Here is a 19,318-nt window from a genome sequence, read left to right as displayed (position 1 = left end):
CATATCTAATTTTCAGACTTTTGTCATTTTCATTAGTTTGCTTTGTTAATTTGGTATTTTTAAATTTGCAGTTTTCTAATTATTAGTGATTTATGGCATTTTTCCTCATATATCTAAAGATAGTCTGGGTTCTTTTCCCTTAAGACCTACTTGGTTATATCATTGTTATCATTGAGTTAGAATGAGATCCTCTTAGAAGTGTGAATTTTATAAGAGAAACTTTTAGTTATTTTTATCAGAGTGAGTCCTTTTCCAAGTAAAAAGGCTCTTCATATTTATAAAAATTAAGATATAGATGATTTCAAAGAAGAATAGAATGACTTGTATGAATTGGTACAGAGTAAAGAAAGGAAAAAAGAAAAGCAATTTATAATTTTGAAGACTTTTATGAACTAATACATAATAAAATAAACAGAAGCATATGATAAATCCTTGCTGATTGATCAGACCTGAATGCAGGAATATCTGAGTTCAAATCTTGCCTCACATACTTGTTAACATTGTGACTTTGGGTGATAATAGCTAATAAGAACTGTAAGAACTTATAGATCACTCTAAAGTTTGTAAAGCATTTCGTATGTGTTATCTAATTTGGGGTACTAATAATAAATATTGTTAGTTGTTAGTGAAGTGAGTATTATCATTATCCTCATTTTGCAGAGGAGAAAACTGAGGCTAAGAGAAATTAAGTGACTTGCCTAGGAACATTTAGGGTCTGAGGGTGGATTTGAATTCAAGCCTTCCTAATTTGAAGTAAAGCATTCTATCCACTATCTCACCTAAGTGAGTCAACTTTTTTTGAGACTCTATTTCTACACTTATTTCAATAAGAATGTTCAATATATATTATGTTCAATAAGTATATTCAATAACTATGAATAATGTATCTAAAGCATTGAAAATCCTGAACTTTTAAAACGTCAGCTGCTATTATTGTTGTTATCTAGTCCAATGCTTCATTTTCTAGTGAGGAAACTAAAATCACAGAAATTATGGGGTTATCTACAATTATACAACTTGTTAGTGGCAAATTTAGGACAATAGCCTAGGTTTCTTTATTAGCTTTGAATTATATATCACATACCACTATTCTATTACATTGTCTAAACTATTTCTTTAAAAGATTTCACTTATATGTTTCTGACAAGATATTTTGGCATTGAGAAAAAGCCAAAATTAGAGTTATGCAAGAGGCATATATGATTTGCTTATCTTAGAAAAAAAGTTAAAAATAACCTATTTTTTGAAGCTGTTTTAATTTTCAGAAGTGACTAATATAGAACTTGTTCTATGAGTTAGGAGGAAAAAAAAACAAAACTGGGAAAGGGATTGGGAGGTCATTGGATTGGGAAATGTCAGGTCTAATTAAACATGGATTGCACACATTATACAGTATTGAATTAATGAAGAAGCTTACATTTTTCAACTTCTATAAAACTCATTTTTGTTCCATCAAATCTTTATGCTGTGAGGTTATGTAGATGGTCTCTTGGGTCCTTTCCATCTCTATCATTCTGTATGATTCAGTGAAATTTAAAGATGCAATTGGAATAAGGCAAAGTCACCCTTGAAGATTGTAGCTTGCCTCTGAGGTCTATGTCATCCTGCTACATCACTGGAAGTGGTGATAGTGGTGGTGGTTGTAAAGGAGCAGTGGTTTCTTTTGATGACTTTTTCATCAGGCTTTGGAGTAAAATTAAAACAAACTCATCTTATTTTTATTCTTTTAGTTCTGCCATTTAGTTTTTTTATATAAAAAGAGAGTTCAGGATCTATCATGACAATCATTTTGTTGTAAAAGGCAGATCTCGGTTTAAAAATTGCTACTATATTGAATTCTATCAATTGTTGTAAGTCATATGCTTTGAATAATACTTTTGCATATAAATGTTTTCATTAGCCTCTTAGTGAAAAAAAATAAATTCTTGAAAACTAATTACCTTTTTACCGACCTAAATATACCTTAAAAATAGCAACGACAACAATTATTTTTGGATGATCAAATTATGTGACTTCCTTTATATTCTCAGAGAAATTCCAGGATCATTGGATTTAGTATTTAAAGGGACCCTGAAGGTTAAATCCTTTCATTTTAGAAATGAGGAAATGAGGATCAAAGAAATAAAGGGACTTATCCAACATGGCACACATTGTAAGTAAGAGGACCAGGATTTAAACTTAGGTCTTTGAATGCATCATCCAGGATTTATTCTATTTATATTCCAGTGCCTGTCTTATTGACCAATCCTTCATCTTGGACTAAGGCAAAGGATAACAGTAGTACTCAACTAATCACTACACATTATTACCAATACATTATATAACATTTTAAATAGACTTACAATGCAATATAGACAAAATATATACAAATATATTTGATAAAAGTAGGAAAAATAGAAATAAATTAGAGGAACTTATTAAATTATTAAGTCATTTAAATGGATTTTTTACTTTTATCAGATCTTTCTAAAACTTACTTATATTTTAAGGATCCTTAAGATATCATAAGTGCTGGTTTGGTTTTTCCACAAATATAGATTTAAAATCCTCTCTAACTTCATATGTTTTCCTTGAGTTGCTATGTGATGCATATGCATATGAACATACACATACATATATGTATGGTAAATAAGATGTTTTGTGTTGGATTATTCAGCCTCTCTTTTCCCCCATCCTATTATTGATTCAATAACCCATCTAAGTTTTTCATGATAAACACATATACTTTTTTTCCTTTAGGAAACAGTGATAAAAGACCCTATGTGTCTCTGTCTCTGTCTCTGCCTCTCTGTCTCTGTCTCTATCTGTCTGTCTGTCTCTCTTTCTGTCTTTTGTTCCAAGTCTCCAGCGACACATTGCTCTGTCAAATTATTTCAGCAATCTAACAGAAATTAGGTTAGACCAATATCTCAATTGGATACCACAGTAAGCTCCAAATATATGAAAGATTGAGATAGAAAAAAAGTAACATCATAAACAAATTAAGGGAGAAGGGATAAAGATACATTTTATAAATATGGAAGAGTTCTTGATTAATCAAATTATGAACAAGTTCACAGGATGTAAAGTGGATAATATTTATTACATGAAATTGAAAAGTTTAAGCAAAACTAAAATCAATATATTTAAAATTAAAATGGAAACAACTAGGGAAAATCTTTGTAGCAGATTTTTCTGATAAAGAACTGATATCAAAGATACATATGAAATTAATACAGATAGGGAGGAATAAATGCCATCTCTTAATCTATAAATTGTAAAAGGACATGAGTAGGCACTCCTTAAAAGATAGATAAGCCAACAACTACATATCAAACATGTTCCAAATAATTAATAAGGAAAATGCAAATAAAAACAACTTTTCAGTTAACATGTGAAAATGTTCTCTCCTAAGGGGAGTTTTTTCTTTTTTCTTGATGTAAATTTAAAGGTAATGATGGTTATACAAAAAAAGAAGAAAAGATAGAAAATAATAATGATGAATTATATTTAAAAATAGAAAGAAGCAAAAGAAAATTCAGAGACACAGATGATCAATGAAGTGTTTGAACTACCTTATTAAATATGAATTATTTTAAGAGTATTATTAGTAGAAAAAATAAGCCAAATTATGTGTAACAGATGTTTATAGTTTTGTATATAAAATGAAGTAGATTGACCCATGAGATACTAAATGACACCCAGCCTTTTGTTATTTTAATTATAGTTACCTTTGTTATAACTTCAAAATTAAAAAGAAATGTAGATACCTTTGCTTTTTAAATTTCACTTTCAATCCAAAGTCATTACCTCTTATAACTTTTATTCTAGTGGGCTTATTTGTGTAATCAACTGTTCAGAACTGGCAACTTTTGATAATAAACAAATGAATATTATAATTAAATATTTCTACAATTTGTTTAAAATACAGTCACTTCTTTCATGTGGGCAGATTTCCATTTAAGTCACTGCAACAGTTATGAAGAGGTTCTTTCTTTTTTTGAGTAACAATATGCATATTGTTAAGGCATGTATTTTTTATTTGTCTCTAAAAAGTTAAAATTGAATGGAATTTTTTGTTGTTGTTGTTTGTTTGTTTTTTTACAGAATCTGTTCCTAGCTATACAACAAAGGTATCATTTAATCTTCAACTTTGATATCATCCTTCAGGAAGACAGAAAAATCCCTTGATTATGGTCATTATGAGTGGAAACTTTGGCGTTCTGAACTAACTCAAGTGTCCTTTAAGTATAACAAACTGAATTTATTTTCATTCATAAAAACAAGGGGATGTGCTTTAGAACAGAATTCAAGAAACTTTGATAGTTAGGAAATGATCATTTAACATTTTAGTAAATATGTGATTTTTAAAGCTGCATTTTTACAGACCAAATTTATAAGCTGACAGTATCATTTTCAAAAATATAGAATTTTAGATTATATTGCTCTTTTAAACATAATTTGTAAAATTTTATTTTTATAGAATTATTTTCAATGGTTTATAAAAACTGTATTTTCCATAGATTTTAAATGTTACTGTAGAAAGTGGAGGTTTCCAAATCTGGATCACATATCCAATCCTGTAGATATTTATTAAATATATAACATGTACCAGGCATTGTGCTGTGTGCTGGACATACAAGTAATAAAAAGAAAGATAGTTCTTTCCTGCAAAAAGATTATAAACCAAAACAGGGGGCAGATAATACACATAAAAATGAATCAGGATGGGGGGGGGGAATGAATAAAGACTAGGGATTGCGTAGGTGTGAGAACATCTTGTTCCATGGAGTTAAAATCATATGAAGCAGCAGATGGAGAGTGGAGTGAAGTAAAAAGTCCAATTTCTGCCCTCTATAAAGAAAGGCATTGAGAGGTTAAGCTTATAATGTAAGCAAGGGGCTGCTTAGAGCACTGAAAAGGAGAATTTGGAATAAGAATTTTCAAAGGGCTAGCATTGCAGGAGGACAGTTAATGGTTATGAGAATCACCTATTTTCAGGATTATTCCTCTTATCTTCCTTCTTCTAATTCATAAACCCATAAAGCAGTCCTTTAATTATGCAGTTTAAATTTCTATGACCAAAAACTGGATTATAGATAAGTATTAACAATATTGAGGCCTCTTCTGACAACCATGATGATGATGATGATGATGATGATGATAATTGGCCTTTATATATAACATTTGATATATTATTTTATTTTTGCCACTTAATAGCATTGTGTGTAAGTATTATAGGCATTATTTCCATTTTACAGAAGAGGAAATTGAGTCTCAAGGAAGTGAGAGTGAGAGGTGGAATTTGAACTCTGATGTCTTTGTGAGGTAGTACTAACACTCTTCCCATTATGCTCCACTGTCTGATGTAAAACTGTTTCTATTGACTGTAAGCCAATTTATTTTCACTACAACAAATATAAAATGATTTTACAAGTGTAAAGATGTCAAATAAACAGATGCAATCATGGAAACCATACTAACACAGTTAAATATTTAGAAGTGTATTGTTAAAATTAAAGAATTTTTTTGCAAATAGATTAAAAGATTAAGAAAAAGCAAACTAATTTTACTACAACTCTAAATAAAAATATTTTTGTTAAAATTGTTTTTGTTAAAGTTATTTTTTGAACAAAATTTAGTCTTTAATTATATAATATTAATTATTTTGGAAGTTATTTATTGATTTGTAAAGATAAATTTCTTTATAAAATTTAACCAAATTTTTAAAATGCATCTTCTCTCAGTGGAAAATGTAGATTCATACATGAATCAAATTTGCCTAATTTACATGTAATTCTGTTTCAATAAAGTTAGTGTTTTATGCAAAAAAACCTCAGTTTGTCTCATATATGAATGAATGTTAAAAAAGTTTTAATAAATTATAACTATTTTGATATTAATATATTCCAAAGATTAAATATATCATGTGAATGTTTGTAGATATTATTCATACATATTCATGTAAATATAAACAAAATAATTAAAAAAGAATGTAAACCTCAATGAAAGTAACTAGTAGATTTTAATACAGAGCCATAAAAGTTTGTTCTGATGAAGATAAAAATGTAAATGATATGTTGCAACCTACTAAATTATTTGAAAAAGAAATTTACACAGAAGAATGTAAATTGAACCATTTAAGCAGTTTAGCTCAATGAGAAGAAAAGAATCCTTTGATCAAAAACTTCCTATATTTAGGAATGTTATGGTTCCTATTTTTCAAATGATGAAAATTAAGGCATGGGGAATACATGAATTTTTTAGAGAAAGAAAATAATCAGGACTAAATTAAAAAATTGAAACAATTTTATTTTTCTCTTTCCATTGGGATTGATTTCCTTTATGCAAAAAAAGAATTCGATTTAGAAAAAAGAATCTATGGTATGATTTCAAGGAGGTTGTGATAGTAAAAATCTACTGAGGAAATGATGAAATTTTTTTGGTGTTTAAAGACAGGATTTGTTTTATTTGGACCCAAAAAGAAGAATTAGAAGTAACTGGTAAAGTTAGATGAAGGTAAGTTTAGGTTTGTTATCACGAAAACTTAATGTTGACTAAAGACATCCAAAAGCAGAATAGGTTTCAGCAGGAGCTAAGTCAGGTGGATGTTAGATATTTGTTGTGCACATTCTAGTATTCCATTAAATAATATGCTTACTGATTTTAATAGTATTTCCCACAAGTATTTATGATTGACATTGTCTTTTTACCTGACCTCTTTTTTTCCATCTTTGAAAGCAAAATAAAAAGAAGGTGCAAGAGAAGGAAAAGAAAGAGTAGGAGTAGGAAAGGAGGAAAAGGGAAAGAGAAGAAGGATGAGGAGGAGGGAAAGAAAGAAGAGGAGGAAGAAGAGGGGAGGAAAGGGGAAGAGGAGGAGGAGAAGGAGGAGGAAAGGAAGGGGGAAGAAAGAAGGGAGAGGAGGAGGGGAAGGAGAAAGAGGGGAAGGGGGAGAAAAAGAAAGGGAAAAAAGGAGACAAAGGAGAAGTCAACAACAAGGACTTCAACATCAATACAACATCAACACAATGACAGCAACAGTGGGAGCAGCAACAGCAACAACAAAAGAAAGCCAAGTATAGAAAAAGAATTTTCCTAGCCCAAGGTTGGGAACTCCAACCCCAAGGTTAGTCCATTTTTAAAGTTATGGTCTACACGATTATACAATCGACAAGATCATACAATGATAATTCTGATGGATGTGGCTCTTTTCAATAGCAAGGTAATTCAGACCAGTTCCAAAGATCTTATGATGGAGACAGCCATCCACATCCATAGGGAGGATTGTAGGAACTGGGTGTGGATCACAACATAGCATTTTCACTTTTTAATGTAGTTGTTTGCTTGCATTGTGTTTTCTTTCTCATTCTTTTCCTTTATGATCTGATCATGATAATTGTGAAAATAAGTAGAGAAGAATTGTACATGTTTAATATATATTGGATTACTTGCTGTCTAGGAGAGGGGATGGGGGAAGGGAGAGGAAAAAATTGAAAGACAAGGTTTTGCAAGAGTGAATGTTGAATATTACCTATGCATATGTTTTGAAAATAAAAAGCTTTAATAAAAATAAAGGGAAAAAGTTGTGCTCTAATTGGTGGCACCAGCACAAACTCAGGGCTATCCTTCTAAGTGAAAAAAATTACTATGAATTCAATCTATATTTTATAATATATCATTATAGATTCAAAACACTGTTATAGTAACAAGAAAACATTTCCCAATAAACCCAGAACACATTCTCCCATAGATACACTCATTAGTAAAAAGAGTGAACAAAAGGAGAGTGCAAACAGATAGATAAACATTCACACAAAGAGTATATGTTGGAAAAATTTTTCAGCCTGGGTTTCTCCAGAGCTTAGAAAAAATCTTGTTGACAATATAGTTTATAAAACTGAAGGGTATATAAAGTGAGTAACCAACTAAATTAAAAGGAAAATAAATTTATTAGCGAGCTAAAAAAGATGACTTGCTCAAAAGGCTCCCCTTTCACATACCCTGCCTCTGTCCTTTCTTATTGTTAAGATTTAGTTTATATAGTTTTTTAGGCCCACTAAAAATACATATCAAATCAACCAAGAAACCTTTATTAAGCATCTATTATATATCAGGCACTATGCAAAATTCTGGGGATAGAAAGAAAGGTGAAAGATAGTACCTGCTCTTGAGATGCTCATAACCTAACTGGGGAGATACCATGCAAACATAAAAAATAAATAGAAATAATCAAAAAAGGAATGCTCTAGAATTAAGGTGTGGGAGAGATTTCCTGTAGCAAACAGGAATTTGAAGAAAGTCAGGGAAGCTAGGACACAGAGATGATGGTGGAAAAGCTTTCCAGGACAGTCAGGAAAAATGCCCAGAGCTGAGAATTCAAATGCTATGTTCGAAGAAGAGCAAGGACAATGTGTTTGGATTGAATGATGCATAGGGGAAAGGATGTAAACTGTCAGAGATGGGGGGAGGTACAGCATACATGAAGAACTTTGGATGCCAAACAAATAATTTTATACTTTATCCTGGAAATGACAGGGTATAACTAGAGTTTATTGAGTGTGACATGTTCTGCAAAATAGGAAGATCACTTTGAAAGGTAAGTGGAGGCTGGAGAAACTTGTGGCAGGCAGACTAATCAACAGCCTTCTGCAATAGTTCTGGTACAAAATAATGAGGAACTGCAGCATTATATTTTTTCAGTGTTAGAGGAGAAAAGGGGACATATGAGAGGGATATTTTAAAGGCAAAATCAGCAGGTCTTGGCAGCAAATTGGATATGGAGAGCCATGAGAGAATGAGTAGATGATGATTGATACCTGAGTTGTGAGTGATTGGGTAGAGAGAATGGTGGTGACTAATCACTCTAAGACAATATAGAAGGCTTATTGAGGGAAGATGTTTTGAAGTTAGGAAGCATTTGTCCATAGGAAAGTCAACTTTTTTCTCATCTTTTTCCTCATACAGACAAATAATTTCAAGGATGAAACTTCTGCAAGATTCAATATGAAGAAACTTCTGTTAATCATAAGCTAAGGGTCAGTGTTACTCTTGTAGAAAGAGTTCTGTAGCATTCAAGCTGAAAAGAGCTTTGTAAATGGAAACACAGTATAACCCAATCAATCACATTGGTAAAGGTAGAAAAGGAATGAACTATGCCTTGAGGACTGAGCCAAAACAGCCAGTGGACCCAATCTGCAGAGAGGATCCTTAGAAGAATGCAATGGCGGAACAACCTACTATCTGTGGTCATCTGTGGCCACTGTCAATTTCTACTTGGCTCAATCCAACATCAGCAGAGCTTGTTAAAAATCCCATACCATTGAATGATCTACTGAACTTGTCCCATCCAACCTTGGGACCAATCTCTCTCTCTCTCACTCAAAAGAGAGAATATATATATATATATATATATATATATATATATATATATATATATATATATATATTTTTCTTAGATTGATGGGATATGGAGGTAGAATATGGTGGGCAGAGGATAGATCTAAAAGTGTCTTAGTATGATTGACTAGGTCCTGGGAAGCAAGAAGCTCTGGTACCAGTGTGTGTGAATGTATACAATCCCAACTATTTTTTTCCTGGGGGAATTTCATGATCAAGGTCTTCATTGGAGCTTTTTACCCTTTTTGCTCTAAGAAAGCATGAGAGACCCTAGCTATTAGGGTTGATCATCTACATTCCTGGGATGCTGAGGGAACTCCTTACCTGAACATGACTCTTTTCTCAAATAATATTAATATTATAATACACTCTATAGCAATACCAGTTGAGTCATCATCTTGTGGAGATGTTTCTTATAAGGATCAAGGTTGTCAAATTCATAAAGTTCAAGAGCTGTGACTTACCTTGACCACATGTGCACTCTAAATGTGTGCTTCATTATAATTGTATCACAAATTAATGCCCATTTTAAAAAAAAACTCTGGGTGTTTTTGTGGGAAATTGTTCTCTTGTTACCAGGAAAATATTTTGCAATTTCTTTTCTTGCTATGCTTTTACTAGAGAAGAAACTGAATCGAGTTAAAAGGAAGAACTCTAGTGATAGGATCATCAATTAGAATTTATAATAATAGCTACCCACAAGATTATTCCAGAACTCTGGAAGTAGTAATAGACACTTTACTTAAGGGCTCTCTACTCATGGCAATGTATGTTAGCAAATAAATCCTCCAAAAGAGTTATAGTTGCATACTATCAAAGAGGAAAGTGGCTTATGAAGTGATGTAATCAAGAGAAATTAATGAGAATTAGAGGTTTAAATAAAGTGAGATAATATCTCAAGGTTATCTCTATAAAGGGGGGAAGGAAGAAAAAAAGAGAAAATACATTTACATGATAACTTTATTATATATTTAAAAGGAATAGCAAGTTGTACATAATAGATTATAGTTTCATTTACTAAAATCTTTTTTTTCCTATTCCACTGTGTTAAAGAAATATTTGTTTTTTTTTCTTAAAAAAATTAAGTGGAGCTAAGAAATACTCAATCTTCTCTCTTAAATAGAGAAATTTAGTCTAGCCCTTCATCTGTACTCTGAGGAATTCACTTAAAAGTTGATTAAGCTATCATATTATCAGACATTAGTTCAAGGATGTCTCCATTATACATCTCTATAAAGGTAAAGGGAATAGATTGTTTTGTGATAATCAAAGAAGAGCCTCTCTCTTAGTCACTGCTGGCAAGGTTCTTTGTAGGGTTCTCCTTAATAGGCTGATCCTACACAGTGGAAGAAGGTCTTCTACTTGAAAACCAGTGGCTTCAGAAGGGGATAAGGAACAGTTGATATGGTGTTTGATGCCTAACAATGCCAGGAGAAATGCCAGGAGCAGAACAGATGACTATATAACATATATAGATCTGACCAAAACCATTAAATTTTCAGTTGCAAAGGTTTATGAGAAAAATTATGTTAAAATGCTCAACAAGTGGCTATGTAATCTCCACTTGAATAATTCCATAGAGGGGAAGCTCAATATTTCTAAAGGCAGCTCATTTCTCATTTTGAACAACTCTAAATATTGAGAAGTTTTTCCTTTTTTTTTGTTCAGTTGTTTTCAGTCATTTTCAACCCTTCATTACCCACCTTTGGGGTTTTCTTGGCAAAGAATACTGGAATGCCGTTTCTTTCTCTACCTCATTTAACAGAAGAGAAAATTGAAGCAAACTAAGTTGAGTGACTTATTAAGGATCACACACCTAATATTTATCTTCCTGACTCCAGACCTTGCCCTCTCTCCACTGAACCACATAGCTGCCTTAAGCTTATATTTAACTATGCAATACCCTCTGTCCCTGGTTCTTCCTTTTGGAGCTAAATAGAAATTTAATCCCTTATCCATATGATATCCTCCAAAATATACAATGAACATAAAAGTAAAGACAGTCTTTGATCTTAATAAATTTTCATACTATTAGAGAAATAAATCATTTTCAAATGTAATTAGCTATTAATTAACTCTCATAATTATACAACAGAGGGTAGAAACCCCTGAAAAAGATACTCATTCTAACCTTCTCTGAAATGTACAATTTCTGAGAGTTTCTGAAAGCACTGAAAGATTTAGGGTCATTCACATAATCAGTATGTGTCAAAGACAAATACAGTCTTGTTGGTTCTGCCTTTGTGGTCCCTTCTGCCTTTGTGCTCCTTTCCTATGATTGTGTATTTTCTCCTAGAACTTCTATTTCAACTAAGGGCCCTCAGGACAGCCATGTTTATATCTTTATCTCTCTTAACCTCTGTTCCTCTCCACATCTTTTTCCTCCAGCATGTGGAGGTCCAATGTGAATAATTCTCCCCTCTCCTTTTGAGTTTCTTTTTATGTATGTCTTCTCCCATTACAATATAATCTCTTCAATGGCAGAGATTGTCTTTGGTTTTGCATCCCTAATGCCTTGCACAGTGTCTAGGATGTAGTAAGTCATTGATAAATGCTTGTTGACTGTAAATTTTGATTTTGGAAACTTGGGGTATGGGGAGAATTAGTGACTTGCTCACTAATTCCCTCCAAGACTGTTCTCTATTTTCCATATCATGCTGCCTCTTATCTGTTCTCTATATTAGATCATTCTATTGTAGGAAGAACATGGGCTTTATAACCTTCCTTGTCCTGTTCTAGATTGTAGCTAGATATTAGACCACCTTCAATTGTTCTCTTAGAAAAAATGAAACTGCTTATTATTCTGGATTTTCTGCATCTTCAGAAGCTCCAGTTCAGAGATAGCCAGAACTTTTCTTTTTTAGCCATCAATACAAATGGTTGAAAATCTATGACATTATTCATGGTTGTTTTTTTTAATTATCTTTTTTTTTTAATTTAAATTTTATTTTATTTAATAATAACTTTGTATTGACAGAATCCATGCCAGGGTAATTTTTTACAACATTATCCCTTGCACTCGCTTATGTTTAGATTTTTCCCCTCCCTCCCTCCACCCCCCCCCCCCAAGATGGCAAGCAGTCCTATATATGTTAAATATGTTGCAGTATATCCTAGATACAATACATATTTGCAGAACCGAACAGTTCTCCTGTTGCACAGGGAGAATTGGATTCAGAAGGTAAAAATAACTCGGGAAGAAAATCAAAAATGCAAATAGTTCACATTCGTTTTCCAGTGTTCCTTCTTTGGGTGTAGCTGTTTCTGTCCATCATTTATCCATTGAAACTCAGTTAAGTCTCTTTGTCATAGAAATCCACTTCCATCAGAATACATCCTCATACAATATCGTTGTCGAAGTGTATAATGATCTCCTGTTCTGCTCATCTCACTTAGCATCCGTCCATGTAGGTCTCTCCAAGCCTCTCTGTATTCGTCCTGCTGGTCATTCCTTACAGAGCAATAATATTCCATAACATTCATATATCATGGTTGTTTTGTAATGTATGGAAGGTCACAAATTGACTCCACTGAATCTTGTGTTAAGGCCCCAATATCTCTAATATTTTCAGTAGAGTGCCATTAAAATGGTTTAAGTCTCATTAAGGATGCCATTTCTTGACTTTCTAATTCCTTCTTTCCTGTAAACTTCTTTGCACAGTTTGCTCTCAAAATCTTTAATCAGAATGAATCTTTGAAGGAAATGCTGATTGCCATATGGTTGTTGGTTTATAGTTCTGTGTATATTATATGTATTGGTTTATCACTACTAGGGTATTGCTTATATTTTTCTGGTCTCTTTGCATAGACAAAGTCTATATATAAACACCAAAGTTTTGCTGCTATTTATTCTGTCCTGATAAGTAGTTTAAATCAGTATCCTCTCAATGTAAATTTAATAATTTCTTACTTCTTGTATTTAAATATGATGCTGTTTGAGACCAGTAAAACTTATTTTGTACTAGATTCAGAGTTTTCTCTGATTTAGGTAGCCAAAAATCATCATCATTGCCTATCATGCTTTAATTTGAGGCCACTAGTGGAATTCTCATAATTCAAAGAATCATAAATTTAGAGGTGGTAGGAATCTTCAAAGTATCTTGAAGTCCAATCTCATTTAACAGATGGAGAAACTTAGAAACAAAGAGAGTATCTTTTACAGGGTCACACAATAATATATGTCTGACAGTATTAGAACCCAGGTTTCCCTGACATAAATAAAGTTTATGTTTACTATGCTACATTCATTTTAAAGTCTGATTCAATACTTCATGGCAGAACTACAAATTCTGCTATTCCTATAACAACAATGCGCTTTAAAGAACATCTTTCTCTTTTTTTCACAGTTATGACTGTTGGTAAAGATCATTGCTTATAGACCCCAGTCCTGCAGCTGGAATCCATCAGTATTTTTCTATGTTCCATTCTTTGTAGTAGGGATTGATTTAAAGATCTGCAATTTAATTACATTCAATGACACACTTTATAAGTAGTCCTTGAATCGTAAATGTTTTCCTATAGAAAGGGTCTATTCTCTTCAAGATATTATCTTTACAGTATTTTATGTGTGAAGTCTGAGGTACAGGGTATCTGAACCTTCTTTTTTCTCTAAAATATCTCTAGTCTTCATTAGTCTTGGTGAATACAACAAGGGTATTGGGTTGATTGAAATTCTGAGAGATTTAGTATAATTTGCCTAGAAGTTTATCTGGGTAATTCCTGCCTACTTCCGTTCACCAAAAAGGTAGCATTGTAGGATGAAAAACTCATTGCTTTTTACCAAATAAATCAGCATATCTAATTTCTAATCTTGGGAGTCAGTTTCCTCTGAAAAATGAGGGGATTGGTCTAAATTAACAGTAAAAAGACTATAGAGCTAATATTTTATGATTGGAGTTAATCCCTGGAAGGGATCCCCTTGTAACTGGGGTTGAAGAGAGTAGATGAAATTTATTGCTGGAAGATAATAGGAGTTTTGCAATAAGACCATCTAAAACAGGTCAGAGATACTAACAACAGTTTGCCTGGTGATAGTATTCTTGGCACCTTAACCAGTGAAGGAATCTGTGTATTCAGACAATTATTCATCTCCTTCAGAACTGTTCAAATTTTGACACTGCTAGTTTCAAGGGGAATCTTTGTTTCTTAAATAACAGGCTAAACAGGTATTTAACAGCTGTATTGCTTCGCATTTGCAGGGATTTATACAGGTGGAAAGAATGTGAGATCTCGTATTTAATAAGGCACAATTTGGATATTTTTTCTCTCTTTCATCCTACATTGCTTCCTGCATTTTGAGTGATAGATGTAGTTCCTAAATTACATATTATTAGTTATTTCACAAAGTTCCTTTGAAAATATTATATAGCTTGGATCAACATATATTTTTATCTTTATTTTCTTCTAAAAAACTAAAATCATTGAGATTAGCCAAATTCTATATTATTCCAACTCTTTTTGTTGCCAAAAAATGCATCCATCCATGGGTAACTGATTGCTACAATATTCTGATTGTATCCTGACTGGTTCTCAAATGACAGATACACATTCTCCTCCAGGCCTGAATTTGTAACTTTTCTGTCTTGAGTTTATATTCCATCAATATAGTCTTTGAGATCCGAGGATCATTTCTACCTCATAAAAATATATCAGTGGGCATCTGTAGTCATTTTACATTTATTAATTCTCAATCTCTCAGGTCACATTAATGGAGATCTTAAGACTGGATTCTGGGAGTCTATGGGTTTATTTCTTTTTTTCTCAATAGCACTTTATTTTTCCAAATACATGTAAAATAATTTTCAACATTAATTTTTGTAAGATGTGTTTCAAATTTTTCTCCCTCTATCCCTTACCTCTCTTTTTCCTAAAACAGCAAGCAATCTGATATAGGTTTTGCATGTAAAATTATGGATTGATTTCAAAGGCATTATGAACTTGAGTGGAAAAAAAATACATCTTTACTCTCACTAACCTTTAACTGCAATTCACCATTTTCACCACTTGTGATATTAAAAAAAAAACAAAAAACATCATATTGAGAAGGGATCCATAGGTTTTACCAATTTGCCAAAGGAGTCCATAACATGTAAATATTTAAGTACTTTTATAATAAGGAATAGGAAAGCTAAATTGGGGGGAATAAATGAAGCTCTGAATTGGAGCTTTCTTACAAATGTTGCAGTAATAAACTAAAAAAAGATAGCATGTTAAAAATTTATCAAGAAATCCAGAAAAATATTAATGATGTCCTTCATTCAATGTGAGATTGTATAAATAGATAACCACAAGCTACTGGAAGCAAAGTCCTATCAGGGAAACCAAAATTAGCTCTGGTGAATAGGTCAGAAATCCATAACTGTGCTTTCACAAGACATAGTCCTGAAATTAAAAGTGTGCATACCATTGCTCACACTGTCACATATGACAGTAACAATGCCCTAAACAAGTACGCCACAGTAGCCCCGTAAGACTGCAGAGCTTTGACCAGGAACATAGAAGCCTGATAGCTTCTATCATCATAAGGCATAGAGTGTCACAGGGGTCCTCAAAATTTTTAAGTAGGGGGCCAGTTCACTGTCCCTCAGACTGTTGGAGGGCTGGACTATAGTAAAAACAAAAACTTTGTTTTGTGGGCCTTTAAATAAAGAAACTTCATAGCCCTGGGTGAGGGGGATAAATATCCTCAGCTGCTGCATCTGGCCTGCAGGCCGTAATTTGAGGAACATACCAGGAGCACCTAGAAATCAAGGGTAAAAGACCAGGAAAATGAAATAATGAAAAATCAGAGTCTGATCATCTATTTTAGATTTATTCAGTAAGACATCCTGGCCTTGACACAAAGTTGAACAAAAAAACTTAGGCTGAAGGTATAAGTAAATAGCATAAGACACAAAATACTATGAAAAAATATTGTATGGGGAAAAAAGACTTCTAAGATAATAAATTCTAAAACAACTATAAGCAGAGTCAAAAAAATGGCTTCCAGACTATAAGAATACTTAGAAAAAATGAAATAGAAACTGGTAGTAACAAGAGCCTTCAATATTTGTTTTTCAAAAATGTGCATATTTCGCTGTATATATCACATTCATAATAAAAATAATTATTTAAAATTAAAAATCCGTAATCATCTCTACAAAATAAAATAACTCTTTACTCTTTTATCCTCATTTCTGAAAATTTATAATTGTGAGTTAAGTTTAATCTTTCAATAAGCATTTATTAAATACCTATTATGAGCAAAACTAAATAGTTGGCTTCAAGAAACTTAAAGAACTGAAAGAAAAAAAAAAGTGTCCCTAGGAAAAGACTAAATACTTCTGGGAGAGGCGATTAAATAAAACTTATGAGTCATTCAAAGCTTTTGCTCTCTATTTTCTGGTCTCCTACTTATTTTGTTATCCTATTCTTTCAGTTTATAAGATACTGGAGGGAGGAAAACTGCATTATTATCCAAATTAAGATTCTTTCTTATAATTTCCAGGTATGAATGATTATGATAATGGCTGAAAAAAATGGAAGTTTGACAGTCAGAATTTCTTCTGTTACACAAAGGTGCGTAAGATTAGATTTAGAATTTAGCAATTTATTGAGACAGAGTCAAATCATCTTGCAATAGATTTTACTTTTTTCTTCTCTTCAAATCTTTTGATACAGTAAAAATAGCAACCTTAGATTTATACGATAGAATTTACAAAGTGTTGTCAAATCCTTGGTCTCTCATTTGATATTCAAAACAAACCTAATATTATAAATAATGTTAGTCTTCTTTTATTGATAAAGAAATTGTGTCTCAGACAAGCTGTCCGCAAATATAAGTAGAAGTTCTTATTCCAAATGCATTACTCTCCTATTAGATGATTCCTTGTAATTTATTAGGTATGGCTTATATTTTTATATAAAACTTAGGAAAAACCTACTCTTTAAGTTTTGAGTCTTGAGGAAATGAGGCTGAGCATAATATAATTAGGTAGTTAAAAAGTATCTCAGCTTAGAGTACCTTCTGAATGAAAGATTTAGATGCTTAAGTCATTTTATTGTAGAGAAGGGTAAATTACGAGAGAAGCAAATACATAGCATGATGCCTTTGCCAGGTGTTGGACTTTTCACCATGCATAATTCATAGAAAAGTGTATGTGTAGAGGAGCATGGAGTAACCTTAAAAATAAATCAATGGAAACCAGTTAGTAATCTGCAAAGTAGTTTAGCCAGAGGAAGGTAATTTGAAGGAAAGCACTCCATCACCTTGCATAGTTTAATGCTCTTCCTGATGAAAGTAGCTGGGGGCTACATGTTAAATGTGTTTGTAATAAATATTTACGGAAAATATCTTAAAATTGAGAAGAAATCACTCAAACATTGATAATTGAATTGAGAAAAGCAGTATAAAATTAAGCAGATAAATTTCACTTTGATCATGTCAGTCCGCCAGAGGGGAAAAACTGGAAGCACAATCAAAAGAAGAAGCAATGTCCTTGGCACAGTCCTCAAGATACTCTCAATCAGCAGAAAGAGACAAAAAAGTCAGGTCCCCAGTCTTACATCTTTGTGCCTTCAGACTTGTCAATATTACTCCATGTTGGAGTGATTAAGACATGAAAGTTAAGTTGATAGGACTCTAAGCAAACATATTCCTATCTTCCTCTCCTAGCATTACTCTTATCCCTGTCAGATTCTTACTACTCATCACCTACTGAATATTTAATTGGTTCTTATCTTGGAATAAATTATCTCCAACTTCTCTCTCTCATTTCTATCTCTATCTCCAATTTTACCCCTCCAAAATCCCACTGTAACTCTATCTATGCCTCCCATTGTGTCTTTTAAAATTTTTGTTCTATAGTGAACAATTTTCTTTTCATTCTTAACATCCTCTTCTCATATTACCTCCATCCTTTAGGGATCTGTTTTGTCCAGATAACACTCAGTTTCTGGCCATCTTCTTCAGCACCATTTGGATCTTCTCTAACATGTCTTTACCCTAAGTACAGTCCTAAAAAGAGGAGGAAAAATATACTTTGGTTTTTATTGCCAAAATTAGATTTCTTTGCTACTAATATTCAGTGATTTTTTCTATTTCAAGGTTTATTTAAAATTTTTTACCCATTACAAACCATGATGGCTTCTATTTCCTGGTGCCAAGGTCATTCTTCTTTCATTTTCAAGTTGTTCAGTACCTTCTTCTAGTTCTCAATTTATGCCATTTTATTTTACCCTCTCAAATATGAAAGCCTTTAAGTTCCTCAGTCTCCTTAAATCCTATCAAATATTCTATAACTTACCACACACAGGGTTCATACTCTTCAGATCTCCCCATTACCTCAAAATATTTGTCTATATTTGAAAACTTCTCATTTTGATTTTCTATCATTCCCTTCCTACTTATGTCTTCTATCTCCTAAACTTAATTTTTTTCCTGTGCAGTAATTGCTACAACTTCCTTACTTAATCCTTAGACTTTTGCAACTTCATGACTTAATCGAAATTATTCCCTTAAATACCGAATCATTTCATCTTTTTTAGTATTTATCGTTCTTGAACTCTTTCCTGCATCTTGAAACTGTTGACCACCATATCTTCCTGCATACTATTTCATCGTTGTATTTTTTTGATGATATTCTTATCTTAATTGTCCTTTTACCTATCCATCTCATTCTTTTTTTTTACTGGATCATTATCCATATTATGTCCACTAATTGTGGTGTGTTTCAAAATTCTTGCCCTGTTTCTCTTTTTATCTTCCTCAATACTTTCTTTCATAGGCATAATTAAAAATGAAGATGACTCACAGTTCTTTATATCTAGCTCACTCATTATCATGAATTTTAGTCTCTTTTTACCAGCTGACTATTGTTCATTTCAGACTGGCTGCATTGGACTCATCTCAGATTCAACAAATCTAAAACAGAACTTGTTGCCTTTTCCCAAAAGCCATGGCTAT

General features: G+C 32.4%; 1 protein-coding gene across 1 annotated transcript in view; it reads left to right on the top strand.

Annotated features, from left to right (window-relative positions):
* LRRC2 (leucine rich repeat containing 2) overlaps positions 1-5,813 on the top strand; it is a 193,424-nt gene extending 187,611 nt beyond the window's left edge. Inside the window, exon 9 of the mRNA XM_051996718.1 lies at positions 4,087-5,813. Coding sequence (XP_051852678.1) covers positions 4,087-4,136 — 50 coding nt within the window. The 3' untranslated portion in view covers positions 4,137-5,813. The remainder of the gene's footprint in view (positions 1-4,086) is intronic.
* Positions 5,814-19,318: the final 13,505 nt, after the last annotated feature.

The sequence above is a fragment of the Antechinus flavipes genome, chromosome 1 (genome assembly GCF_016432865.1).
Source record: "Antechinus flavipes isolate AdamAnt ecotype Samford, QLD, Australia chromosome 1, AdamAnt_v2, whole genome shotgun sequence".
Classification (NCBI taxonomy): Eukaryota; Metazoa; Chordata; class Mammalia; order Dasyuromorphia; family Dasyuridae; genus Antechinus; species Antechinus flavipes.
This window is presented reverse-complemented; position numbering and strand designations above follow the sequence as displayed.